At 47.9% G+C, this 26,093-nt stretch overlaps 1 protein-coding gene across 2 annotated transcripts in view; it reads left to right on the plus strand.

Annotated features, from left to right (window-relative positions):
• Positions 1 to 26,093, plus strand: part of TAF1C (TATA-box binding protein associated factor, RNA polymerase I subunit C) — a 63,723-nt gene that overhangs the window by 14,871 nt on the left and 22,759 nt on the right. For both annotated transcript variants that reach the window (XM_073612570.1, XM_073612571.1), the window contains exons 6-12: positions 4,170 to 4,240; positions 5,696 to 5,934; positions 13,181 to 13,291; positions 16,986 to 17,103; positions 17,392 to 17,463; positions 21,922 to 22,057; positions 22,238 to 22,366. In XM_073612570.1, coding sequence (XP_073468671.1) covers positions 4,170 to 4,240; positions 5,696 to 5,934; positions 13,181 to 13,291; positions 16,986 to 17,103; positions 17,392 to 17,463; positions 21,922 to 22,057; positions 22,238 to 22,366 — 876 coding nt within the window. The remainder of the gene's footprint in view (positions 1 to 4,169; positions 4,241 to 5,695; positions 5,935 to 13,180; positions 13,292 to 16,985; positions 17,104 to 17,391; positions 17,464 to 21,921; positions 22,058 to 22,237; positions 22,367 to 26,093) is intronic.

A 26,093-nucleotide genomic window follows, 5' to 3' on the forward strand; every position in this document is an offset into this window, starting at 1 on the left:
GCTGTGTTTTGAGAGTATCTCAGACCAGAAGATTTTAGGGCAGTCTCTGAGGTGGTTCGCTCCATCTTTAGCTGGCAGAAACCTGCCAGGTGTCAGAAACCATGAAATCAGGCCGAGACAGAAGTACTGTTAAATCGCACTTGTTTAATAATAAAAGTAAAAAGAACAAACATAGTCAAAACATAGCCAAAGTTCAGTAACCGGAATGGATAGTCAGCCAAGCCAGAAGTCAGGGATCAAGGTAGTGAACAGCAAGCAGGATCAGGAGCCAGAAGGGATGTCAGCAAAGCCAGTCTTTAAACAGGAACGCAGGAGATGGTTTCTTGTGATGTGACCAGGGGGAAGGCAGAGCTCCTCTGGACTTGGACAGCTTAAGTAGGCAGGACTGACGAGCAGGATATCATCAACAGCTGAATAACTGTGGAGAGAGATAGGAGCTGGCTATTAGCTGACAGCTGAGCGGCCAGCACAGAGAAGGAAGGGCTAGAGTGGTGGGAATTCCCTAGTGACAGTATATAAGTGTAATAGGGCCTATTGAATTCACTGCTGCTTTAATGCCCCGTACACACGGTCGGACATTGATCGGACATTCCGACAACAAAATCCTAGGATTTTTTACGACGGATGTTGGCTCAAACTTGTGTTGCATACACACGGTCGCACAAAGTTGTCGGAAACGTGGTGACGTAAAACACGTACATCGGGACTATAAACGGGGCAGTAGCCAATAGCTTTCATCTCTTAATTTATTCTGAGCATGCGTGGCACTTTGTGCGTCGGATTTGTGTACACATGATCGGAAATTCCAACAACGGATTTTGTTGTCGGAAAATTTTATAGCAAGCTCTCAAACTTTGTGTGTGTCGGAAATTCCGATGAAAAATGTGTGATGGAGCCCACACACGGTCGGAATTTCCGACAACAAGGTCCTATCACACATTTTCCGTCCCGTGTGTACGGGGCATTAGAATGGTATCCAACAGGTGGAACGTTGATGCTTTATATATCAGGAACGGAGCCCACATATCCTGATGAAGTTCTGGGGGCAGGACGAAACATGTAGATAGACCAGACATAGGAACGGACTCTCCCCTCCAGCACCGCAAGCCTTGGCTATATAGCCATCTATAGAGATCCATAGTCACTCTTAATCTATTGTTCTTTTAGAACATTCAAATATGGATTTTTAATCATCTGCCAATTGCCAGGTAACAGCCTATAGCCACTTTCCTGTCACGCTTTATGGCTGGTTGGCTGGACAGTCCCTCTCTCTACATGGACTCAACACGGGAAATGTGTGTACTTGGCATCCACAGAGGGATCAGCTGCTTTACACACAGCACCGCGGCTTTCATCCATATCCAGCCAGTAGTTATTTGATCGTGGAACTGGAGGAGTCCAATTTACACCGAACCCACATTGGAGGAAGCGGGAAGGTGAGTACTTCCAGCCATTGCAGACCGTTCATATCCGCAGTTGCTTCAGGGGTACCCGGAGCGCTGGGACCCATTTTTTTGCAATGGCCGGATCGGGTGCAATATACGGTCTTTACACGCCTACTCGCTGTTTCAAAAATTAAAGCACCTCCTTGACTGTGTGATCTGAAATGCTACAGTGTTTGACTTATCAGAGATTAACCAGCTACAGTGTGTTCTGTATCATCCAATCCAGCAGGACATGGACATTTGAGATTCAACTCTCGGCTCTTTTCTTAGGCATATAGGCACCCACACTTACCCACATATTTCGGATCAGGACATCACCAGCTGTGCTTGGCGTGGTGCGGGACTGATCTCTGGGTTCATCCAGAATGGAGGTGCTCACTATATTCGCCTAATTAGGCTATAAGGTGTACAGCTCTCCGGGTACGGTTCCCAGGGATCACCCCTTTTGTCCCTTGATTTGAACATATTGGTAGGGTGCAGGTGCATTTCAGGGGTACCATCTGGGGAGATTGGACGTGGTAGTGGTCACAGCCGCGCTGTCCCAGCTCCCAGGGGAGGCTCTAATCCATACCAAGGGGGGGGGTCAGCAGAAGAGTGGGGGTGGTTAATTCTTGGGGGGTTATTTATGAGAGGGTTGGGTTTTGGTTTTAGAGGGTGATATTGTGTTTAGGGGCAGATTGCACTGTCTGTGCAATCTATTGCATGCGCACCTATGATGCCGTTTTATTCCTAATAAACCTAGTTTTGGGAAATGGCCTTGGGGTGTACACGTTTTCTCTTTGTTTGAATAGAATAGTGACAGGGGAACTCTGATGGTGGATCTACTAGATTCAAAGTTTAACAACAAGTTGGGACAGGTTGTGTCCGGGACGAGAGTCGCACTGGCGATAGGGGTTAGATGCACTGCTAACACCTTAGGGACCAGTTCTCCCTTATTTCACGCTTTCCCTCTGTTTCGACTTCTGCCACATCTTTTGCGAAGAATCCGGGAGGTGGTACCACTGATAATCGTGTTATCTGAATTAGCCCAGGGGGGCTTGGTACACTGGCACGATGAGTCTTGCGGGGGTCACTCTGTGGATGCTCCCTCCCACTGAGTCTGGCTTCATCCATTTTAACTGTGGGCAGCTGGAGCTGCTGCCTGTTCACTTCCTGGATTTACACAGAGGCACACCTCCGGCTCTGAGGCCCTGCAGCTCTCATTGGCACTCTTATGACTCACCCCCCCCCCCTCCCTTCCTGGCAAACTCTCAGAGTTAGAGAGAGCTGTGCATGATGTTATAAGCCTAGGCTTTTAGCCAGACAAGTCCTTGGGACCTGAATTTGCTCTTGACTGTCCTTGCAGAGGCCACTTTTTGAACCAATTGGGAGACTCTGTTAGTCCTTTATGTTGGAAGGTGGATTCTTTGGTTGCTATCACTTCATTAAGTGGAGTGTCAGAGCTGGCGGCTCATCATGATAGGGTGGTGATGTTGTGTCCTCATCCATTTTTATTGCCTAGAGTGGTTTCTAGTTTACACTTAAATCAGGACAGTTTTCTTACCTTTTTTTCCTAATCCGCCATGGCCTAAAATGATTTTATTAACCACTCCCCGCCCGCCGTATGCAGAATGACGGCCAGGAAGTGGTTCTGTTATCCTGACTGGGCGTCATATGACGTGCAGCAGGATAACATGCTGGCGCGCCCCCGGGGGGGGGGGGGGGGATGCGCGCGGCGTGTCAGTCTGATACCCCGCATCTCCGATCGTGATAAGAAGCCTCTGTCAGGGGCTTCTTACCACGTGATCAGCCATGACCAATCACAGCTGATCATCGCGTGAACCAGGAAGTGCCGTTACACGGCATTCCTCGATTTGCGCTGACAGGGAGAGACGATCGGCAGCTCTCCCTGTCAGAGGGGGGGTCTGTGCTGATAATCAGCACATTGATTATCATCACAGCCCCCTCAAATGTACAAATCACCTGCCAACCAGTGCCCAGCAATGTAAAATCAATAAATTCTGCCAGTGCCCCCCACAATGGCACTGTGGTGGGCAGTGATTGGCACTGTGGGGGGCAGTGATTGGGCAATCACTGCCCCCCACAGTGTCAATCACTGCCGAGCAGTAACACCTGTCAGTACTTATCAGTACCTCATCATCAGTATTGCCCGTCAGTGCCGCCTGTCGGTGCCCATCAGAGCCGCCTATCAGTGCCCATCAATTCTACATATCAGTGACTCCTCATCAGTGCCCATCAGTGCCAACTCATCAGTGCCGCCTCATCAGTGCCCAACAGTGAAGGGGAAAACAACATTTTATGACAGAAACTAAAAAAAACTATTTTTTTTTCAAAATTGTCGGTCGTTTTTTATTTTAGCAAAAAATAAAAAACGCACAGGTGATCAAATACCACCAAAAGAAAGCTCTATTTGTGGGAAGAAAATGATAAAAATTTACTTTGGGTACAGTGTTGTATGACCGCGCAATTGTCATTCAAAGTGTGACAGCGCTGAAAATTGTCCTGGGCAGGAAGGGGCGTTGGTGCCTGGCATTGAAGTGGTTAAACAAGCGTGCAAAAAAAATAAAATAATAAAATAAAAAAATAAACAAGCACAAATCGCTCCAGCAGCGAAGGGGTTCAATTATAAAATATTTTTAGAACATGAACCTTACAGAGCCAAAATGTCTGTTTTTTGTTTCCTCCTCTTCTGGATTAACGTGCATTTCCATTTGTCTCCTGTAGGGGAAAGTCAGCCATGGCCAAACTAAAATGACAGCTACGCTGCAGTGTCTACAGAACGCGCCGTACCATGAGTAAGTCCGGGCTCCGATGATATTTTACCTCTCCATCTTCTAACATGGGCCAGCGTAGGCGGCATTTGTGATTTGCTCCTGGCATGTGTAGAGATGTAAAATTTTGGGATATTTTGAAGCCGTGGAGAAAAAAAACTTTTCTCATCATCGGGATCAACCGGGTATATTTCACTCCACACAAAACGAATGCTTTAGTGGCTTTGTCAGTATGAACGATCCGTTATATAGCATGTCATGAGAGTTTTCATAGTCTGGGTTTAATGACACCTTAATTACAGTTGATCAAAGAAAACTAAGGTTTAAATACCAACAAATTTTATTTAATAAAATAACTTTATTCACTACATGTCAGGATGCTTTAACTGACATCCTATGGAGTTCAAAGTCCATCCCTTCTGCAGATGAAAGAAACAGAATAGATACAAGCGTAACAATATAACATTGTATCTCCCGTCTGATCAATGTTTATAAACAACGTTCCTTTGTATCTCTATCTACCATCTGATCAATGTTTTTATAAACAATGTTACTCTGTATCTCTTTATCACCTGTCTGATCAATGTTTATAAACAATGTCTCTCTCTCTCTCTCTCTCTCTCTCTCTCTCTCCTGATCAGTGTTTATAAACCATGTTACTTTGTATCTCTCTGGCTTGGGTCACACTGCCACGACCTGAAAGTCACGTGACTTGCGGCGCAACTTTGCCAGGCAACTCCCTGGTGACTTGAGTACTACTTTTTGATGCGGCTTTAGAAGTGACTTTCGGAAATGCCTGGGCAATCTTCCTGTAATGTCTGATCCAAATCACATCAATATAGATGAGGATCTGACTTGGAGGCGACTTCCATTAGTCTATGGGCAGGAGTCCGATAGAAGTCGCCTTGAGGTAGTACAGGAACCTTTTCTAAAACCGGAGCGACTTCAGTAGCGCTAATTAAGAGACAGCTCTCATTGACTAACCTGGGATTTCACATGTCATGTGACTTGGGGGTCCCACAAGTCGGATCCCAAGTCGTAGCAGTGTGAACCAAGCCTCTAGCTCCTGTCTGATCAATGTTTATAAGCAATGTTACGTTGTATCTCCCTATGTCTGATCAATGTTTATAAACCATGTTACTTTGTATTTCTCTATCTCTGTCTGATCAATGTTTATAAACCCTGTCAGTCCCACAGCAGCAGCGATTGCAGCGGTCTTTACACAGCAGTTTTGGCTGTCATTTTAACAGCTGGGAATTGCTGGCAAAGGGTAAACAGCAGTGGGTAGGACAAGGACATACTTTGCATGCCCTGTGCACTTCCATGAAGTTTATTTGGCCGTGTATGGTACGTCCAGTGTTCACAACTGGTTAAGATCTAAAGTTTTTCCATGTGGATGAGAGTTTTTCCTGCGACTGTTCTCTCCAATGTGCCTATTTCTATTTAAATGTATACAGCTTTCATTATTCTCTCCCACAGATGTCCCTTCCCGCACAGCAGCTACCCCATACGAGCCCTCTCCTTCCTCACTGGTGATTGGCTGCAGGATGTGCCGCCCACATTGCTGGCTCAGCTGGTCGACGATAGCATGGCCGATGAATGGAAGCAGCTGCAATTCCAGGAGTCTCTGACAGGGGGCGCTCTGTCCTGGGCACCGTACCCGGGTGGTTCTGGAGGTTGCCTCATCTATCCTCGTGGGGCAGCTATGAACCAGCTCCGTATCCTTTTCTGGCTTGTTGATGTCTGTGCGCCAGGCCCACCGACACCCTGTAACTGCACCGCAAGATTTATAATGAAATCAATTCGATGGATCACAAATTAAAGTGTGTTTTGTTTGTTTTAGTTTCTGGCTAGAGTAGGAAAGGGTTAAAACCTCTGTCAGTTGGCGTTGGATCATAGGCAATGCTAGTCCATTATCATGGGGTAAGGTGTGAATCATGGAGCTCCATGTCTTATTTAGACAGTTCATGTACACCAGGGGATGGGAGCACTCCATCAAAAGTCAAAATGTAAAAAGCACAAAGTGAGGGCAGATCCAATAGCAGCAGAGTCCTAAAAATCTACAGTTTATTATTCCTAATTGGGAGGGAATCCAATTGTTCTATCCAATGCGTTTCGAAGGCGACAAAAGTCACCCTTCATCAGGGCTGAAAGGATACAGACAGTTGAATTTTGCTGGATGTGCCCCAGTAGGGAGATTTCCATTCACTTCCTGTCACAGAGAGGCAGCAGGAAGTAAGAAATCCCTATAGTAGGAGAATTCCCCCCCCCCCCAAGGCTGACCATAGATTAACCACTTGCCGCAAAATCACGTACCTGTACATCATTATGCAGAACTGATTGTACCGGGGTCACCCTGGTTCCGGTTTTTAGAGATGACGGTTGGCTTTCTTGTAATACCAACTGATGTGGCTAAGCAGCCGATTGGCTGTTATTACAAGCAGCAGGAGGGGACGTCCCCCTCTTGCCGCTCCACCCAGGTCTCCCGTCCCACCCGAGCCACCAGCCGCCACGTCCGTCGGCTGGCCAGAGTTCCAAACGGAATCGGCTTTGATTAGGTCTCCGATGTAGTAACCCAGAAGCGACATCACTTACTTGGCAGCCATCGGCACCATGTAATGTTTGGGGGTAATTTTCTAGCAGAAAAATACTGATTTTTAACTTGTTGGCAGCAACGGTCAGACATAGGCCTGGTCTATTGGAATAAAAATAAAGTGGTTGTTAAGCCACTCTAACCTGTATACACCATCAGCACTGTCTCCTATTGCAGTGTCCCCCTCTGTGTGTGATTTATAAATGTAAATGCTGCAAATACCTCTTTTCACAGCCGAGATTGCGATCACATGACCAGGCAGCTTTCTGACAGATGCAGCGGGAGGGGCTGAGATTCTCCTGCTGACGTCAGTCTGGAGGAGAGGAGGAGAGAGCTGGCCGGTCATGTGATCATAATCTCGGCTGTGAAATGAGGTATTTGCAGCATTTATATTTATAAATCACACACAAGTTAGTGTTACGTTAGCAGAATGAGGGGGGAGGGACGGCACGGTCAGGAGGGAGCAGACAGGCAGAGAGGAGGGGGAGAAGGATACAGGAGCAGAGAGGAGAGCAGATAGCAGGCTGCTGATGACAGAGGCATGTAAACTGACCACGGTGTCAAGGCTCAGCAGCCATGATATACTGTGGTCAGTTTACAGAGGGGAGGGCAGAAACTGGCAGGATCAGACAGATTTTTTTTTTTTAGGTGTTACAGGGGGCCAAATGACACAGGACATGAACTGTGTCATATAACATGCTTTAAAGGAGCAGGATCTGTTTTTTTTTTTTGGTTAACAAACGCTTTAACTGCTTCCCGCCCGCCGTATAATAAAAATGGCGGATGGGCAGGGAGGACATCATATGACATCGTCCCATTTTTGCCACGCATATGGATCAGTACATCCCTGATCACGGTAAAGATCCTATGACGTAGGCTCTTTACCATGTGATCAGCTGTGTCCAATCAGCACCCAGTGCCGCTTATTCGTGCTGCCTATCAATGCCCATCAGTGCAGCCTCATCAGCGCACATCAGTGAAGGAGTAAATTACTTGCTTACAAAATTTTAAAACCGAAACTAAAAAAAACGTATTTCTTTCAAAATGTTATGTCTTTTTTTGTTTAGTAAAAAATAAAAAACCCCAGTGGTGATTAAATACCACCAAAAGAAAGCTCTATCTGCCTTAAAAAAAAAGATAAAAATTGTGTTTGCGCACAGCATTACATGACCGTTTTATGTTGGCATTCCACGACCATATGCAATTTTAAAGTGTGACATGTTAGGTATCGATTTACTCGGTGTAACATCTTTATATATTGTGGGGTGTTTTGCATTAAAATTCATTAACGTGTATTTTTTGTGTTTGAAGAAACGCTGCGCAAATATCGTGTGACTTAAAAAATTAGCAACGACAACCATTTTTATTCTCTAGGGCCTCTGTTAAAAAAATATATATAAATGTTTAGGGGTTCTAAGTACCGTATATACTTGAGTGTAAGCCGAGTTTTTCAGCACATTTTTTTTTGTGCTGAAAATGCCCCCCTCGGCTTATACTGGAGTCAAGCACTTTTCTGCAGTAAAAAATGTCATTTTCCGAACCGACTTTGGGGGCCCCGTATCTCAGGGCCACTTGGTGCTAGGAACCCCAAATTTGGTGTGCAAACCCAGTAGTACCACAACATATCCAAAGCTGGGGTTCCTAGCACCAAGTGGCCCCGAGATATGGGGCCCCAAATTCGGTTCAGAAAATGTCATTCTCTGCTGCAGAAAAGTGCTTGACATTTTCTGAACTGATTTTTGGGGCCCATGTCTCGGGGCCACTTGGTGCTAGGAACCCCAGCTTTGGGTATATTGTGGTGCTAGTTCCACTGGGTTGGCACACCAAATTTGGGGTTACTAGCACTAAGTGGCCCCGAGATACGGGGCCCCAATATCGGTCAACTGTGTCCACCTGCAGCAATGTCATTTCGGGACCCTTTGGGTCCAGAGACCCCAAATTTTGGCTGCAGCTAGGGGGCATCTAGGAACCCTTAACTACCGAGTTTGAAGTTCGGGGGACCTATGGCTGCAAATGGGCACAGTGAGGCAGCAAATGGGCATTGTTGACCCTCTTTTCCACTTACAGTAGCTGTGCATTTCTCACCCTTGTCTTATACTCGGGTCAATACGTTTTCCCAGTTTTTTGTGATAAAATTAGGTGCTTCGGCTTATATTCGGGTCGACTTATACTCGAGTATATATAAGTGGCGCTTCATTTGCGGGCTTTTAACCCGCCTTGCGGCGCAATCGAAAACGCAGATTAGCTTCCGCCTGTAGAATCACTATGGGCGGGAGCATTGTGGTTTAAATTTCACTGTTACTTCCAGGTTTCGTGAAACCAGGAAGTGACGTCGGCAGCTCCGTTCTTTGCATGGAGCGGAGCTGAAAGCAAGTACTCTGGGGGTGGGGCGCTGCACGTTTTTTCTAGCTACAGGAAACAAACAGTCATGTAAACTGTGCCTGAGTGAGCACTCACTGCCTGGTACAGCAGCTCCGCCCCTTCCTCTAAGCAGATCCATGTTGGGACTCGAGAGGAAGAAACTGGATAGGAGGATAAAGTCAGCCAGGCCAGTCCAGTGAAGGGGGATGAACTATCCCCCTAATGAGATGTGCAGACATTGTCCCCATGTCAGGAGAGCCATTACTGGAGTCACTGTGAGTCCAGACTGAGAACACTGAGCAGGGAGAGGGAATTGACTGAAACTAAGAGCAAGTGAGTAATACTTCCACCCCCCACCCTCATCCCCCCATCCACCACCATCCCTCTGTCCCTGATCCCATCCCTCTGTCCCTGATCCCATCCCTCTGTCTCTGATCCCACCCCACCACCATCCCTCTGTCCCTGATCCCATCCCTCTGTCCCTGATCCCATCCCACCCACCATCCCTCTGTCCCTGATCCCATCCCACCACCATCCCTCTGTCCCTGATCCCATCCCACCCACCATCCCTCTGTCCCTGATCCCCCATCACTCTGTCCCTGATCCCTCCCCACCACCATCCCTCTGTCCCTGATCCCATCCCACCCACCATCCCTCTGTCCCTGATCCCCCATCACTCTGTCCCTGATCCCTCCCCACCACCATCCCTCTGTCCCTGATCCCATCCCACCAACCATCCCTCTGTCCCTGATCCCATCCCACCCACCATCCCTCTGTCCCTGATCCCATCCCACCCACCATCTCTCTTTCCCTGATTCCATCCCACCCACCATCCCTCTTTCCCTGATTCCATCCCACCCCCCATCCCTCTGTCCCTGATCCCACCCACCATCCCTCTGTCCCTGATCCCATCCCACCCACCATCCCTCTGTCCCTGATCCCACCCTCTGTCCCTGATCCCATCCCACCCACCATCACTCTGTCCCTGATCCTACCCCACCACCATCCCTCTGTCCCTGATCGCACCCTCTGTCCCTGATCCCACCACCATCCTTCTGTCCCTGATCCCATCCCACCCACCATCCCTCTGTCCCTGATCCCCCATCACTCTGTCCCTGATACCACCCCACCACCATCCCTCTGTCCCTGATCCCATCCCTCTGTCCCTGATCCCACCACCATCCCTCTGTCCCTGATCCCATCCCACCCACCATCCCTCTGTCCCTGATCCCCCATCACTCTGTCCCTGATCCCTCCCCACCACCATCCCTCTGTCCCTGATCCCATCCCTCTGTCCCTGATCCCATCCCACCCACCATCCCTCTGTCCCTGATCCCATCCCACCCACCATCCCTCTGTCCCTGATCCCATCCCACCCACCATCCCTCTTTCCCTGATCCCATCCCACCCACCATCCCTCTGTCCCTGATCCCACCCTCTGTCCCTGATCCCATCCCACCCACCATCCCTCTGTCCCTGATCCCACCCTCTGTCCCTGATCCCATCCCACCCACCATCCCTCTGTCCCTGATCCCATTCCACCCACCTACCATCCCTCTGTCCCTGATCCCATCCCACCCACCCACCATCCCTCTGTCCCTGATCCCATCCCACCCACCATCCCTCTGTCCCTGATCCCCCATCACTCTGTCCCTGATCCTACCCCACCACCATCCCTCTGTCCCTGATCCCATCTCTCTGTCCCTGATCCCATCCCTCTGTCCCTGATCCCATCCCTCGGTCTCTGATCCTATCCCACCCACCATCCCTCTGTCCCTGATTCCATCCCACCCACCATCCCTCTGTCCCTGATCCCACCCTCTGTCCCTGATCCCATCCCACCCACCATCCCTCTGTCCCTGATCCCATCCCACCCACCATCCCTCTGTCCCTGATCCCACCCTCTGTCCCTGATCCCATCCACCATCCCTCTGTCCCTGATCCCATTCCACCCACCCACCATCCCTCTGTCCCTGATCCCATCCCACCCACCATCCCTCTGTCCCTGATACCATCCCATCCACCCACCATCCCTCTGTCCCTGATCCCATCCCACCCACCATCCCTCTGTCCCTGATCCCACCCTCTGTCCCTGATCCCATCCACCATCCCCCTGTCCCTGATCCCATCCCTCGGTCAGTGATCCTATCCCACCCACCATCTCTCTGTCCCTGATTCCATCCCACCCACCACCCCTCTGTCCCTGATCCCATCCCTCGGTCAGTGATCCTATCCCACCCACCATCCCTCTGTCCCTGATCCCATCCCACCCACCATCCCTCTGTCCCTGATGGGCTGTGAGACAGATTGATGTGTCATTAGAGTCCTGTGTATAATGTAGAGCCTGGTATATGATATGCAGAGTCCTGTGTATAATATACAGCTTGGTATATGATGCACAGAGCCCTGTATATAATGTAGAGCCTCGTATATGATGTGCAGAGCCCTGTATATAATGTAGAGCCTCGTATATGATGTACAGAGCCCTGTGTATAATATACAGCCTGGTATATGATGTACTACAGGGGACGAAGTGGTTGGATTCTATAAGGGGTGTGGCTTATGAGAAGTGGGAGGGGTCAAAAGGGTGGGCGGGGTCTAGCGCCCCCCCATCTCAAAACTTCACCTGCCGCCACTGATAGGCATGGTCTTCAAGTGGTTAATCAGGTGATTCGACAGCATTTTTTCAACATTCCATTCGACAAAAGTAAGTGGGAACGGCTGTAGATGGATCAAATTTGTCTTATCCCTGCTGGACCTGCAGAAGTTCAATCCATCTCTGGTCAGATTTAGACTGGAACAGCAAGCCTAGGGTGACAACAATGCTCTTCCATAGATACAGTGAGTGTTGTCACCCTAGGAGAGGAAGTGTGTTCCTGGATCCATATCAATGGACTGGTAAGCTGCAACATATTACATTTTTGGGTTTAGAAGCACTCTAAAGTCTTAATAGCATACTACAGAACACAAGCAACCTATTAATACCTCATGGGTTTTACTTGTACCGTCACATGATTGGATACTGCCATACTTTTGAGGACACGCCCCTCTGGGATGCTTTCACTATAACCATACCCCACTGCGTGAGTACTCATTTTCTTGTAGGTGATGGACCTATTTTTTTCCATCTCTGAGACACACTAGCTTCACTAGTTTATTATTTTTTTTTCTTCTTTGTTTTTCTTTCTGAATCTACAATGATCTTAGATCAATGCAACTTTGGTAGAACCTCAGTACCCCGCGCTCTGCGGTGGCTTGTAATGTTGCTTTGGGCACTGGATCTTGCATAGGCCACTTACTTTGGCACCTGGGTCAGCGTGTTGAGTTAGCCTTAGGGTGCTATACAGGTCTAGGGCCAAGGTCCATCACAATGGAACCCAGTCCCTGAAGATATGTCCACTATGATGGGCAAAGCCTTGACTTTACCTGTCTACGATGCAGGACTGTATATAAAGCCCAAGCTTCGCCCATCATGGTGGGCATATCTTCAGTTGGGTTAGCCTCAAGGTACTATATAAGTATAGGGCCAAGGTCCATCACAGTGAACCTAGTCCCTGAAGATATGCCCACCATGACACAGAAGCCTTGACTTTACCTGTCTATGATGCAGGACTATATATAAAGTTCAGGCTTTAGCCCATCATGGTGGGCATATCTTCAGCTGAGTTTATTTCAGGGTGCTATACAGGTCCAGAGCCAAGGTCCATCACAGTGGAAGACAGTCTCTGAAGATATGCCCACCATGAAAGGTGAAGCCTTGACTTTACATGTCTATGCTGCTAGACTGTATATGAAGCCCGGACTTCGCCCATCATGGTGGGCATAGCTTCAGGGACTCGGTTCCATTGTGATGGACCTCCATGAACCTGTATTTCTGACCATTACAGTGTGCTTGCAGGGGATGAGTTTCAAAAAAGAATCGCCATGTAATTGATAGGTATCTGCTCAGTGTGATCCATTGTTGGTGTTTTATATCCTCGGTGTGCCAGTGATCCTTAGCAACATGTCAGACTTTCAGCAGATACTCATGAAGCCCTCCAGAGTGAAGATCAAAGGAAAGCCGGCTGTGTACGACCTCCAGCAGAGGGTCCTACAAATCGGCACTGGGGAGTTTGATGACAGTAAGTAAAGGATGTATCTAAAGGCAAATGTTTTATGATGTGGTAATTTATTGCACCCAGCATTGACTACAGTCCCTTCTACCATTCCATTTCAAGTGTTACCTTCTGACCTGCTGAGATACGCAAGGAAAGTTGTGACTTTTGAATTTGCAAGCTCATATTCGTGCATTTTGCAAGCTTGGCTTTAAGTCCTTTAAGTCACCTGACCAGCAGAACAGGATAATGAGATGTTATGGGGATGGAGAAAGCCCCATCAGACTGCGTCTGCATGGATAGCTGACAATTGATAGCACTAGTGTGGCCTAAATATCAAGACTTATGTGACCCATGTCATTTAGAGTCCCTTGGTGTACTTTACTTGAATAAATGGTTTTAAATTGCCTAGGTCTAATTTAAGGTGGATGATTTATAGATGGATTTTAGGGACAAGCAGTCTGCATTAAAGCGGAGGTCTGCCCACCTGTCAAAGACAGGTATCCGGTCCCCCCCGAAAGGTGCCAAATGTGGCACTGGAGGGGGGGGGGGAGACAAATTGGCAGAAATTCCACTTTTGGGTGGAACTCCACTTTAAGTTCTAGGGACAGAAAGAAGACGTGCTTGGGGTTCCAGAGACAGGACAACTGGGTGTGCATGGGATTCCATGGATGGGAAGACCAATTGCTGGGTTCCAGAGACTGGAATACTGCTTGTGCGTGGGGTTCCAGGGACAGAAAGACACTGTTGGGTTCCACTGACAAGACTGCATATGCATGCCTGTGTATTGTGTGATGGACCGCCTGGCACCCCGCCTCGGTGCCCCCTGCCCTCCAAAACCTTCCAGCAAGACCGATAGCTAATACCAGTCCTTTACCTCAAGCATTGTACATAGACAAGATGTTGAGGTAAAACCAATGGAATCACTTTTTTTGAACAGAAATACAGGTTTTTATACACTTCAAAAATAGGGGCAGTCAGCACATGAACAATGCAAACTTCAAACAGCAATCCAGCTAACAGTGATTTAATGAAACCGTAATCTAATTAACAGCTAGGCCCCTAGACAAGTCTTATCAGTATGACTAGCAGTCACAGGAATTCCCCACCCCAGACAGTCCAGTACCCTGTTCCCCAGTATTCAGGAAGACCCAGGGCTGTCCAAATCTCATTAACCAGCTTTCTTTTCACATCTATCTTCTCACTAAGTTTGAAGTTAGCAGTGACCATCATGGCTTCCATGACTGTTGAATGTGGTAATAACATGTTATCTTGCATTATATAACAGGACATCTTCCTGAATGCTCGCAGCTCCCTCAAATGCCAGGGCCCATAGTCAGTAGGTGTGACCATATAAGACTAGCTGACAATAGCTTGTATGAGAACTGAAACTCTTTATTGAAAACTCACACAGAATTAATATACACAATCAGGTGAGGCTGATCACATTATCATATGCAAAGGCAACTGTATACAGGAATATAATTAACATAACTAAGGATCAAACAACATAAACTATGCTAATCCACCTCTATCAACTAATAGCTGACAGTGATATAATTAACATGAGCTAACCAACTAGTCACTTAAACCAGCCTAGGTGACCAGACTATCTGACAACAAAGTACAATACACATTATTATAAGCATAAACACCCCAGAATGGTTCGATAACAAGATACAGTTGTCACAATATCAATCACCTCTGCAAGAGATGATCAGACAGACAGAAACAATAGGTGACTTAATTAGCACAATTAACAATGGGTGAAAGATACTTAGGAGGCACAATATGGGAGAGACCAACTTGCAATAAACACATTATTGAAGGAGACCCCAGACAGGTGGCTTGAGCTGATGATATTAAAGAGGGAGTCCACCTAAACTGCCAAAAAAAAAAAAAAAATATTAAAAGCCAGCAGCTACAAATACTGCAGCTGCTGACTTTTAATAAATGGGCACTTACCTGTCCCAGGGTCCAGCGATGTCGGCAGGCGACGCCGAGAACCCGCTCGGTTCTCGGCAGCTGCCGCCGCCATCCTAGGTGAGGCAATCAGGAAGTGAAGCGTTGCGGCTTCACTTCCCGGTTCCCTACTGCGCATGCGCGAGTCGTGCTGCGCATCGTAACTGGTCCCCGCTATCTCCTGGGAGCTGTGTGTTTCGGAGGGACAGGGAGTCTATGCGGGAAGTGGGTGCAAATACCTGTCTTAGACAGGTATCTGCACCCCCCTCCCCCCTGAAAGGTGCCAAATGTGACACCGGAGGGGGGGAAGGTTCCGAAAAGCGGAAGTTCCATTTTTGTGTGGAACTCCGCTTCAACATCTGCTATGAGTCTCACTGTGTGAAGCAGTCATTGTTGGTAACGGGGCCCTAAACATGGATCTCTGGCCTAGATTCCCAGAGTGTGTGTGTTTTGAGGAGACATGAACTTGAATCAGAAATAAGACCACTCCAAGGGTCCCCCAGGCATACACCTCCCAAAGAGTAGTGTTCTCTTAATAGCCAGGGCCCATAGTCAGTGCATAAGAGGCCCCCCTGCAGTCCCCTTCAAAAACCCCTGTCCTGGTTGGGTTCCATGGTCAGGAAGTCTGTGTATGCATATGGTTCTATAAAGCCTGCGTATGCATGGGGTTCTTGGGGCAGGAAAACTGTGTGAAAGAAATTTCAGGGGCAGGAAGGTTGCTTGTTATGTTTCAGAGACAGGAAGGCTGCAAATGTGTTCCAAGGACAGAAGCACTATGTGTTGGATTCCAAGGACAATAATACTTGTGCATAGGGTTTAAAGGACAGAAAGACTGTTGGATTACAGAAAAAGGAAGACTATGTGTTGGGCTTCAAGGACATGTAGACTGTGTGCTGGGTTGTAGGAACAGAAAGACTGCATGAGGGGTTCGAGGAGCAGGAAGACTATTTGTTGGATTCCAGGGACAAGAAGACTATTTGTTGTTTTCCAAAGACAGGAAAACTTTGTGTTGTATTCCAGGTAGAGGAAAGGACTGCATGTTGTGTTCGAGGGACAGAGAGACTACGTATTGGGTTCCAAGTAAAAGAGCGCGTGTTGGGTTCCAAGGAAAAGAGCGCGTGTTGGGTTCCAAGGAAAAGAGCGCGTGTTGGGTTCCAAGGAAAAGAGCGCGTGTTGGGTTCCACGGAAAAGAGCGCGTGTTGGGTTCCACGGAAAAGAGCGCGTGTTGGGTTCCACGGAAAAGAGCGCGTGTTGGGTTCCACGGAAAAGAGCGCGTGTTGGGTTCCACGGAAAAGAGCGCGTGTTGGGTTCCACGGAAAAGAGCGCGTGTTGGGTTCCAAGGAAAAGACCCCGTGTTGGGTTCCAAGGAAAAGACCCCGAGTTGGGTTACAGGGACAGGACTGCATGCTGTGTTCCTTCGACTGGAAGACTGCGTATTGGGTTCCAAGGGGAAGACCGCATGTTGGGTTCCAAGGAAAGGACTGCGTGTTGGGTTACAGGGACAGGAAGACTGCGTGTCGGCTTCCGGGGACTGGAAGACTGCGTGTCGGCTTCCGGGGACTGGAAGACTGCGTGTCGGCTTCCGGGGACTGGAAGACTGCGTGTCGGCTTCCGGGGACTGGAAGACTGCGTGTCGGCTTCTGGGGACAGGAAATCTTTTGTGTGGGCTGCAGGAAAATGGACTGAAACAGCTTCTCTGTCATATGGATGTCCCCTCCTGCTAGAGGTTTCACCTCCACTTTTCTTGTGTTCTCTCCAGTTTTTGTCGGTGTTAGATCTGCATATAATTTGGCCACATGGAGTTTTTCAGCTGATGATCCACCCAGACCTCTTGGTGTTGTGAGAACGAAGACACCCAGCACCTGCCTCAATGTCAGGTAAGGCAGAGATTGGTTCACTATCTGTGTCTGTCTGCTGGGGTCAGCTGGGGGGCAATGGACAGAGAGGGCCCCTGCTAGGCTGCATCATGGTGTCTGCAGGCCACCAGTATAGATAGATGAGCTGCATGCTGTACTTTGTGTTATCACCATTATGAATAGTAGATATAATAGTAGTAATATAGTGTTTCCATTGTGTGTCACGTGTCTGTGTATAGAGCTTATCCTCAGTGTGTCCTCTGTGTAGAGTGTCCCCTCTTGGTAAAGTTTTGTCCTCTTATCTTGCAGCCCTCACCTGCCCGGTGAACTCTGTGTCTGTACGGAAAGTGGGACATTGTACCTGTGGAACTTGGAGCGAGGGTAAATATCTATAGTTCTGCTCTGAGTTTCCTGCCTTTCTGTTGCTTTCTGATTGCGCCTACATGACCTGGGATCACTCTCAAACTTTGCACTGATACCAACCAATATCCTGCTACCTTCCTCTTAATCCTCATCTCTTTTCCATAATTGGCCAATACCAGTATCCTTACCACCAACCTTCCCTGCCACCCTCATTATCTTTTTAAGAGACCCAGTGTCTCTGGCAATCTATGTTTCCCCATTGACCCGAGTGCTGTCCTTTCTGTCTTGTCCCCCCTTCACCTGTTTCAGCAATTTACTAAAGCTGGATGCACACTAAACAACTTGTGTTGTTCGATTTCCTTTAGATTTACCTTCAACTATGTAGTGTAAGGGCCTGCCTGATTGCATACAAATTGAAAGTGTTTAGGGTTGACCTCATATTATATGGTTTTGGTTAATCTAAAGGAAAAAAACCTAAAGGTGATTGTATAGTGTGTATCCAGCTTTAGCCCCAATTTTTTGAGCCGGGTCAACTGCCATTCTGTCTGCTACTATGAGCTCCAGATCTGCCTCTCCTATCTCTATTCTACAATCAGTTCTAGATCTGCCTCTATCTCTAGTCTACAATTGGCTCCAGATCTGCCTCCTCTATCTCTAGTCTACATTCAGTTCCAGATCTGCCTCTATCTCTTGTCTACAATCAGTTCCTGATCTACCTCTACCTCTAGTCTATAATCGGCTCCAGATCAGCCTTCTCTATCTCCCTTTTTTTTTTTTAATCAGAATAAAGTTTAACAACAACTTTTAACAGTACAACAAACCATGCACATTCCGAAGTATTACATTTTATACAATACAGAATGCAAAGTAGAATAATGTTCTTGTACATAGCCAAAACAGGTTAATAAAACAAATTGAACCTGAGATGTAATTATATCTCACTGTATGCATCCCTAGATATGGTTACAAAAAGGATATTCTCATCCATATCTTCATCACACCGCCTCTCTGATTTATTTTTATATATATATATAGATATAGATGTATATATGATTCTGGGCAGAGTCCAAGCGTAAACAATTTAAGTGGGGAACGATGAACCCACAATTATATATATATATATATATATATATATATATATATATATATATATATATATATATATATATATAGTTGGATCGGTCTTTGGGTTACATTTAAAGAACATCCATGGACAGGTTCCAGGGCCTTCGACCCTTGATCCCCATCTTTGTCACCCACATCCTCCACCCATTTTTCCATAGCCGTGTTGGGAAAATTCTCCAGGGACTCTGGCAGCAGCAACACATAACACCTTGGAGATGAGCCCTTTAGTTGATGTGGATTTCTGGATCATATTGAAAAGAGGAGTGGGAGATAACACCGCCTGCTCTAAGAATGCTTGCGCTGTACTGGCGTGCTGCAATTGAAGGTAGGGGAAGTACATTTTGTTTGACAATCCATATCTGGCTTGCATCTGGGCAAATGGGAGCAACCTGCTAATTGCTTAAAATGTGACAGAGGTGACTATCTCTAGTCTACAGTCAGTTCCAGATCTTCCTCCTCTATCTCTAGTCTACAATCAGATCTAGATCTCCCTCTTCTATCACTAGTCTACAATCAACTTCAGATCTGCCTCATCTGTCCCCAATCCACAATAAGCTTTCTTTGCAACTCTGGATCGGTCTTTGGGTTACATTTAAAGAACATCCATGGACAGGTTCCAGGGCCTTCGACCCTTGATCCCCATCTTTGTCACCCACATCCTCCACCCATTTTTCCATAGCCGTGTTGGGAAAATTCTCCAGGGACTCTGGCAGCAGCAACACATAACACCTTGGAGATGAGCCCTTTAGTTGATGTGGATTTCTGCATCATATTGAAAAGAGGAGTGGGAGATAACACCGCCTGCTCTAAGGATGCTTGCGCTTTACTGGCATGCTGCAATTGAAGGTAGGGGGAAGTACATTTTGTTTGACAATCCATATCTGGCTTGCATCTGGGCAAATGGGAGCAACCTGCTAATTGCTTAAAATGTGACAGAGGTGACTATCTCTAGTCTATAGTCAGTTCCAGATCTTCCTCCTCTATCTCTAGTCTACAATCAGATCTAGATCTCCCTCTTCTATCTCTAATCTACAATCAACTTCAGATCTGCCTCATCTGTCCCCAAGCCACAATAAGCTTTCTTTGCAACTCTGATTAATGGCAAGCTCCAACTCTGCATTGTATCCCAGTGGAACACAATGAGCTTCCTCTCCTCTATCTCCTACTAGACAATGATGACCTCTTAACTCTCACCATTCCCCCGAATGGTTTATGCCAGTTTTATGCTCAGCCTCCTCTATCCCTGCCAAGAATCAGATCTCACCCGGTACCCCCAACCCCAGTCCTTGATCACCTCCTTGTTATTTGCTGCTTAGCCCGCAGTCAGTTGTCACTTGTCTGTCAGTCCTCCACCCCTTTGCCATGATCAGCTTCTGCTCTTCCTGGTTTCTAATCTGTTGCCATGCTGCCTCCTCCCTATATAACCAGCTAATACCTGGTACTTTGCCGCTTCCTCTTACTGCCCACCTACGTCGTCTTCCTCCATCCTGTCCTCTGCTCATTTATATTGGGGATGGGCTCAGATGTATTCAGATCCTTGTCCGACGCCAGCTGAGCGATCCCTCCACAAAGCGGTCACTGTACCGGGCCAATAATAAGCGGCCAAGGCAGCATTCACTGCCCTGCAGCCACACATATACACACCCCTTGTATACGTGTGGTTGTGGAGTGGGGAATGCTTTGGCAAAGATTAGAACACATCTAAGCTCATCCCCACTCTCTATGATCAGCCAGTACTCTGCCACAGCCTGGCACTACCCACCTTCCATTCCTCTCTCCATCTTATTCCCTGTTCCTTTATATAATCAACTAATACTCAGCACTCTGTCATAGTTTGACTCTATCCCCTCTTTCCAGCTGCATCCTTATAACCAACCAGTATTCTGCCATGGCCTGGAACCACCATCTTCCTCTTTTTGCCTCCTCCCTAAAACCTGCCACCTGGTATGCTTCCACAGCGTAGCTCTGCCCACTGCCAGCTTCTCCCTCCATCCTATTGCTTGTTTCTTTCAATAACCAGCCAATACTCAGCACTCTGCAATAGCCTGGCACTGACTCCATCCCCTCTTTCCTTTTCTCAGCTACATCCCTATAACCAGCCGATTGCTCTGCCATGGCCTGGAACCACCACCTTCCCTTATTCCTTCCTCCCCATAACCCACCATTTTGTACTCTTCCACTACCTGGCACTGACCACCTCCCCATCCTTCCGCTACCCTAGACCAGGGCATTTTATGGCCCCTGGGCCACACCCGGCTCTTTGGCTGTCCCTGTCCCGCCCACATGAGGTCAATCATAAATTAGAAATCCCTGGATCAGCGCTGACCAGTCAACAAGTTGGTGGCTGTGTTTCCACCCCCCTTGGTCGGCCGTCACACTTCTACCATTTATGAGAGGCTTTGGCCCTGTAGGAGGGGCAGTGCTGCACGTCAAACGGCTGGGAGGGATCATAGGAGGTGGGCAACAAAGATGTGATGCAGGTGAGGGCATGCGGGGAGGAGTTGCCAGGTCCTGCTTTTTACCCCACAGGTAAGGGGTGGAGCTTATGCCTCCACTAGCCATTCTTAAAGTGTTACTAAACCCAGGAGCCTGCATATACTATATCTAGCTCCCACAGAACATGGAAGTACAAATATTTTAGTAAATATAAACTGCTAAATACCTTTTCTCATCAGCAGTATATAGCAGTCTTGTGACTTCTATCAGTGTCCGGCCGAGGAGGATTTTTCATTCTCCTCTGACTGTCTTATGAGGCTTTTTGACCCCTGACCCTCTGTCTGGACAGTGCTGATTGGCCCTGTGCTGATCACATGCACTCTCCCAAAAAGAAAAATCTCCTTCCTGAAGAAGCTCTTGTGACGAAATGCGTTGACAACAGACATGATGTCAGACACTCTGGGAACCCAGAAAATCTGGGGCTGCTATATTGGTTGTTCTTTTCTTTCGCCAAATTTAGTGCTATAAAAAAAACTCTCTAGCAATACACACCAAACTGAGCATGTGCAAAATGCCTCCTATCAGGAGATGGATTGGGGACTGTGGAAGAAAGGGAGGGTCAGAGAGGACAAGATCAAAATGCCTTTTTACACAATGCGTTGCATTACCCCTTAGTTTCCACAGTGAGTATAACAAGCATGCTTTACTGCATTTACAGGCTGCCCTGCTGTGGAAGTGACCTCACACACCAGGGGGCGTTAAATGGCCCTCCACAACAAACCCAGCTTCTCCTGTGGCCCCTTGGGAATTGCCCACCCCTGGTCTATTATGTCCTGTCCTCCTCTCTATAACCACTACTCTGCCCCAGCCTGGCTTTTTCTCTGCATTTTCCCCTTCAGCTCATTGTCTCTTTAGATTGCAGCGAATCCGTCAGGATGAAGAAACCCTTTTCTTCCGTGATGACTCTCACTGGAGATGGAGTGACTTCACCTCCCACCCTCGTGTGCTCCTGTATGCTGACCGCACTGGAGTGCAGGCTGCAGACGTTCGGGTAAGCGCATAATAGTATTTGCTGGACATGGGCATCAGCTCTCCACACTCGCATCATGCCACCTTCTGGGGATCTCGGAGCTTAAAAATTAGCTTTGTTTGTGTCTTCTTCTTCGTCTTCGTCTTCGTCTTCTTCGTCGTCGTCGTCCCTGAACGTTCTAATGATGTGTTGTCTCCTCAGGTGGAAGGTGGTCAGGGCCTGGACCTGTTTCGTATCGGTCAGGAGTCGTCAGCCCAGAGAGGAGAGAGAGTGATCTTATCCCGCTGTCTGAGGGAGACGGAATCGGCTCACTTCCTGGTGACCACACAGGTACCACTTCTTCTGTAGGGTGAGGTACAGCATCTAGCTGGAGATGTGATCAGATCATTGTGTTTCAGAGATGATTCCTGCAGGAAATAAACACACCCTTGCATTACAATGGTCACAACATCTTTTCAAGATATTGCACAGCAGGGGCAGTGCTAGGTCTGCAAAAGATCTGGGGATAGAGCCCATAGCAGCGGTCACCACCCTTTTTGCAGACCCGTGCGGGGTGGGGGGCACGCTGGTGGTAAACCATATTTTGCAGGCAATGGCTGGTGTTGGTGCTTCAATCATCATGGCGCCATGGTTGATATGGTGTCAGGGTGATTGACGCGCATTGTTTCTATTGTTACATTCTAATTTATAATGAAGTTCAACTAACCATAATGCAGAATCAGTGGGAGCCATGGGCGTGTCACTTGCCCTATCTCCTGCCACCAGATGCAGTGTGTCACTTGCCACCGTCGCCTGTCACCAGATGCAGTGTGTTACTTGCCACCGTCACCTGCCCCCAGATGTGGATTGTCGCTTGCCACTTTCACCTGGCAGCAGATGTGGATTGTCACTTGCCATGTCACCTGCCACCATTTGCAGATTGTCACTTGCCACGTCACCTGCCACCATTTGCAAATTGCCACGTCACCTGCCACCATTTGCAAATTGCCACGCCACCTGCAACCATTTGCAGATTGTCACTTGCCACGTAACCTTCCACCATTTGCGGATTGTCACTTGCCACATCTTCTGCCACCATTTACAGATTGTCAATTGCCACGTCACCGGCCACAAGATGTGGGTTGTCACTTGCCAACTGATGTGGATTGTCACTTGCCATGCCAGCCAGTGCCACCAAATGTGCATTGACGCTGCATTGGTGGCAGGCTGGCAGCACTGGTCCATTTAGTGAGGTCAGGAGAGCGGTGATGCGGGGCAGGCAGTGAAGGATGATGTCATCTTGCTGCTCCCCGACGCACCTCTGGCATTGAAGCAAGGGGGTCTGGCTGCAAAGTGGAGCTCCACCGATGACAGAAAGCACGTGATCTCCACCGTGCTGTGAGGGCGGAAGAGTGCTGATGTGTTGCGGACAGTGAGAGATGATGTCATCTCTCTGCTCCAGCCGCACTTTGCTCCCACATTGAAGAGGCCCGGCTGTGAAGAGCGCTGATGTGGAGCGGGCGGAGAGAGATGTCATCTTTGCTTGTCCGCCTGCTCACTTTCCTCCTCTTTTCCGCCTGTCTCATGCAACCAGCCCGCTCGCCTCAGCAGCTGTGGCCGCGACCCACTGGTTAGGCAGGGACCCTGCGGCAAGAGACTCGGGGCTATGGGCCCCAGGTTCGGGACTGTAGCCCCAATAGCCACCCCCTAGCGACGCCCCTGTTGCACAGCCATTTTTATATTACACCGGCAAATTGTCAGTAAAATGTGTGAAATGCTGCTATTGTCTCCTTCCTGAACAAGGATGGGTCCTACAGTACTACAGGACATGGTGGTGATTAGGGATGAGCCGAACACCCCCCAGTTCGGTTCACATCCAGAACATGCGAACAGGCAAAAAATTTGTTCGAACACGGTTAGTCTATGGGACACGAACATGAATAATCAAAAGTGCTCATTTTAAAGGCTTATATGCAAGTTATTGTCATTAAAAGTGTTTGGGGACCTGGGTCCTGCCCCAGGGGACATGGATCAATGCAAAAAGAAGTTTTAAAAACTGACGTTTTTTCAGGAGCAGTGATTTTAATAATGATTAAAGTGAAACAATAAAAGTGTAATATTCCTTTAAATTTCATACCTGGGAGGGGTGTCTATAGTATGCCTGTAAAGGGGAGCATGTTTCCCATATTTAGAACAGTCTGACAGCAAAATGACATTTCTAAAGGAAAAAAAGTCACGTAAAACTACTATCGCTAGCGCCGGCTATAATGAATTGTCGGTCCGGCAATACACATAAAAGTTCATTGATAAAAACGGCATGGAATTTCCTCACAGGGGAACCCCGAACCAAAATTTAAAAAAAAAATGTGTAGGGGTCCTCCTAAATTCCATACCAGGCCCTTCAGGCCCCCCAAAGCACCTTGTCCCCATGTTGATGGGGAGAAGGGCCTCATCCCCACAACCCTTGCCTGGTGGTTGTGGGGGTCTGCGGGCGGGGGGCTTATCGGAATCTGGAAGCCCCCTTTAACAAGGGGAACCCCAGATCCCGCCCCCCCCCCCCCCCCCCCCCGTGTGAATTGGTAATGGGGTACAAATGTACCCCTACCATTTCACAAAAAAAGTGTCAAAAAGGTTAAACACGAGATGTTTTTTGACAAGTCCTTTATTAATTTCTTCTTTTTTCCGCTTCTTCTTCCATCTTCTTTCTTCTGGTCTTCCTTCATTGTTCTTCCTCCATCTTCTTCTTCTCCATCTTCTTCTTCCTCCGCTCTTCTCGTCCCGCATCTTCCTCCGGTTTCTTCTCCGCTCCGTCCGCACGATCCGCCTCAGTGGGAGTCTCCGTGACGTTTTGGTTCTTCTGACACTTCTTATATAACGGAGGGCGGGTTTATCTGGTGACCCCGCCCTCCTCTGACTCACGGGGACTTCCCTATGGCTTTCTCCGTGTTGTCAGAGGGGGCGGGGTCACCCGGTTACATAAACCCGGTTACCCCATTACCAATTCACACGGGGGGGGGGCGGGATCTGGGGGTCCCCTTGTTAAAGGGGGCTTCCAGATTCTGATAAGCCCCCCACCCGCAGACCCCCACAACCACCGGGAAAGGGTTGTGGGGATGAGGCCCTTTTCCCCATCAACCTGGGGACAAGGTGCTTTGGGGGGCTACCCCAAAGCACCCTCCCAATGTTGAGGGCATGTAGCCTGCTACGGTTCAGGAGGGGGGGTGCTCTCTCGTCCCCCCCTCTTTTCCTGTGGCCTGCCAGGTTGCGTGCTCGGATAAGGGTCTGGTATGGATTTTTGGGGGGACCCCACACCTTTTTTTTTTTTTTTACATTTTGGCGCGGGGTTCCCCTTAAAATCCATACCAGATCTGAAGGGTCTGGTATGGATTTTGAGGGGAACCCCCACGCCATTTTATTTTATTATTTTGGCGCGGGGTTCCACTTAATATCCATACCAGACCTGAAGGGCCTGGTATGGAATTTAGGGGGACCCCCACACATTTTTTTTTTTTTTTTTTTAATTTTGGTTCGGGGTTCCCCTGTGGGGAAATTCCAAGCCATTTTTATCAATTGACTTTTATGTGTATTGCCGGACCAATAATTCATTATAGCCAGCTCTAGCGATAGTAGTTTTACATGACTTTTTTTTTCCTTTAGAAATGTAATTTTGCTGTCAGACTGTTCTAAACACGGGAAACATGCGCCCCTTTACAGGCATACTATAGACCCCCCCCGGTACGAAATTTAAAGGAATATTTCACTTTTATTGTTTCACTTTAGGTATTATTAAAATCACTGCTCCCGAAAAAACGGCCGTTTTTTAAACTTTGTTTTGCATTGATACATGTCCCCTGGGGCAGGATCCAGGTCCCCAAACACTTTTTATGACAATACCAAGCATATAAGCCTTTAAAATTAGCACTTTTGGTTTCTCCCATAGATTTTTAAAGGGTGTTCCGCGGCTTTCGAATTTGCCACGAACACCCCAAATTGTTCGCTGTTCGGCGAACAGCCAATGTTTGAGTCAAACTCATGTTCGACCCGAACATAAAGCCCATCCCTAGTGGTGATGCAGGGA

Source organism: Aquarana catesbeiana, linkage group LG02, assembly GCF_042186555.1.
Source record: "Aquarana catesbeiana isolate 2022-GZ linkage group LG02, ASM4218655v1, whole genome shotgun sequence".
NCBI lineage: Eukaryota > Metazoa > Chordata > Amphibia > Anura > Ranidae > Aquarana > Aquarana catesbeiana.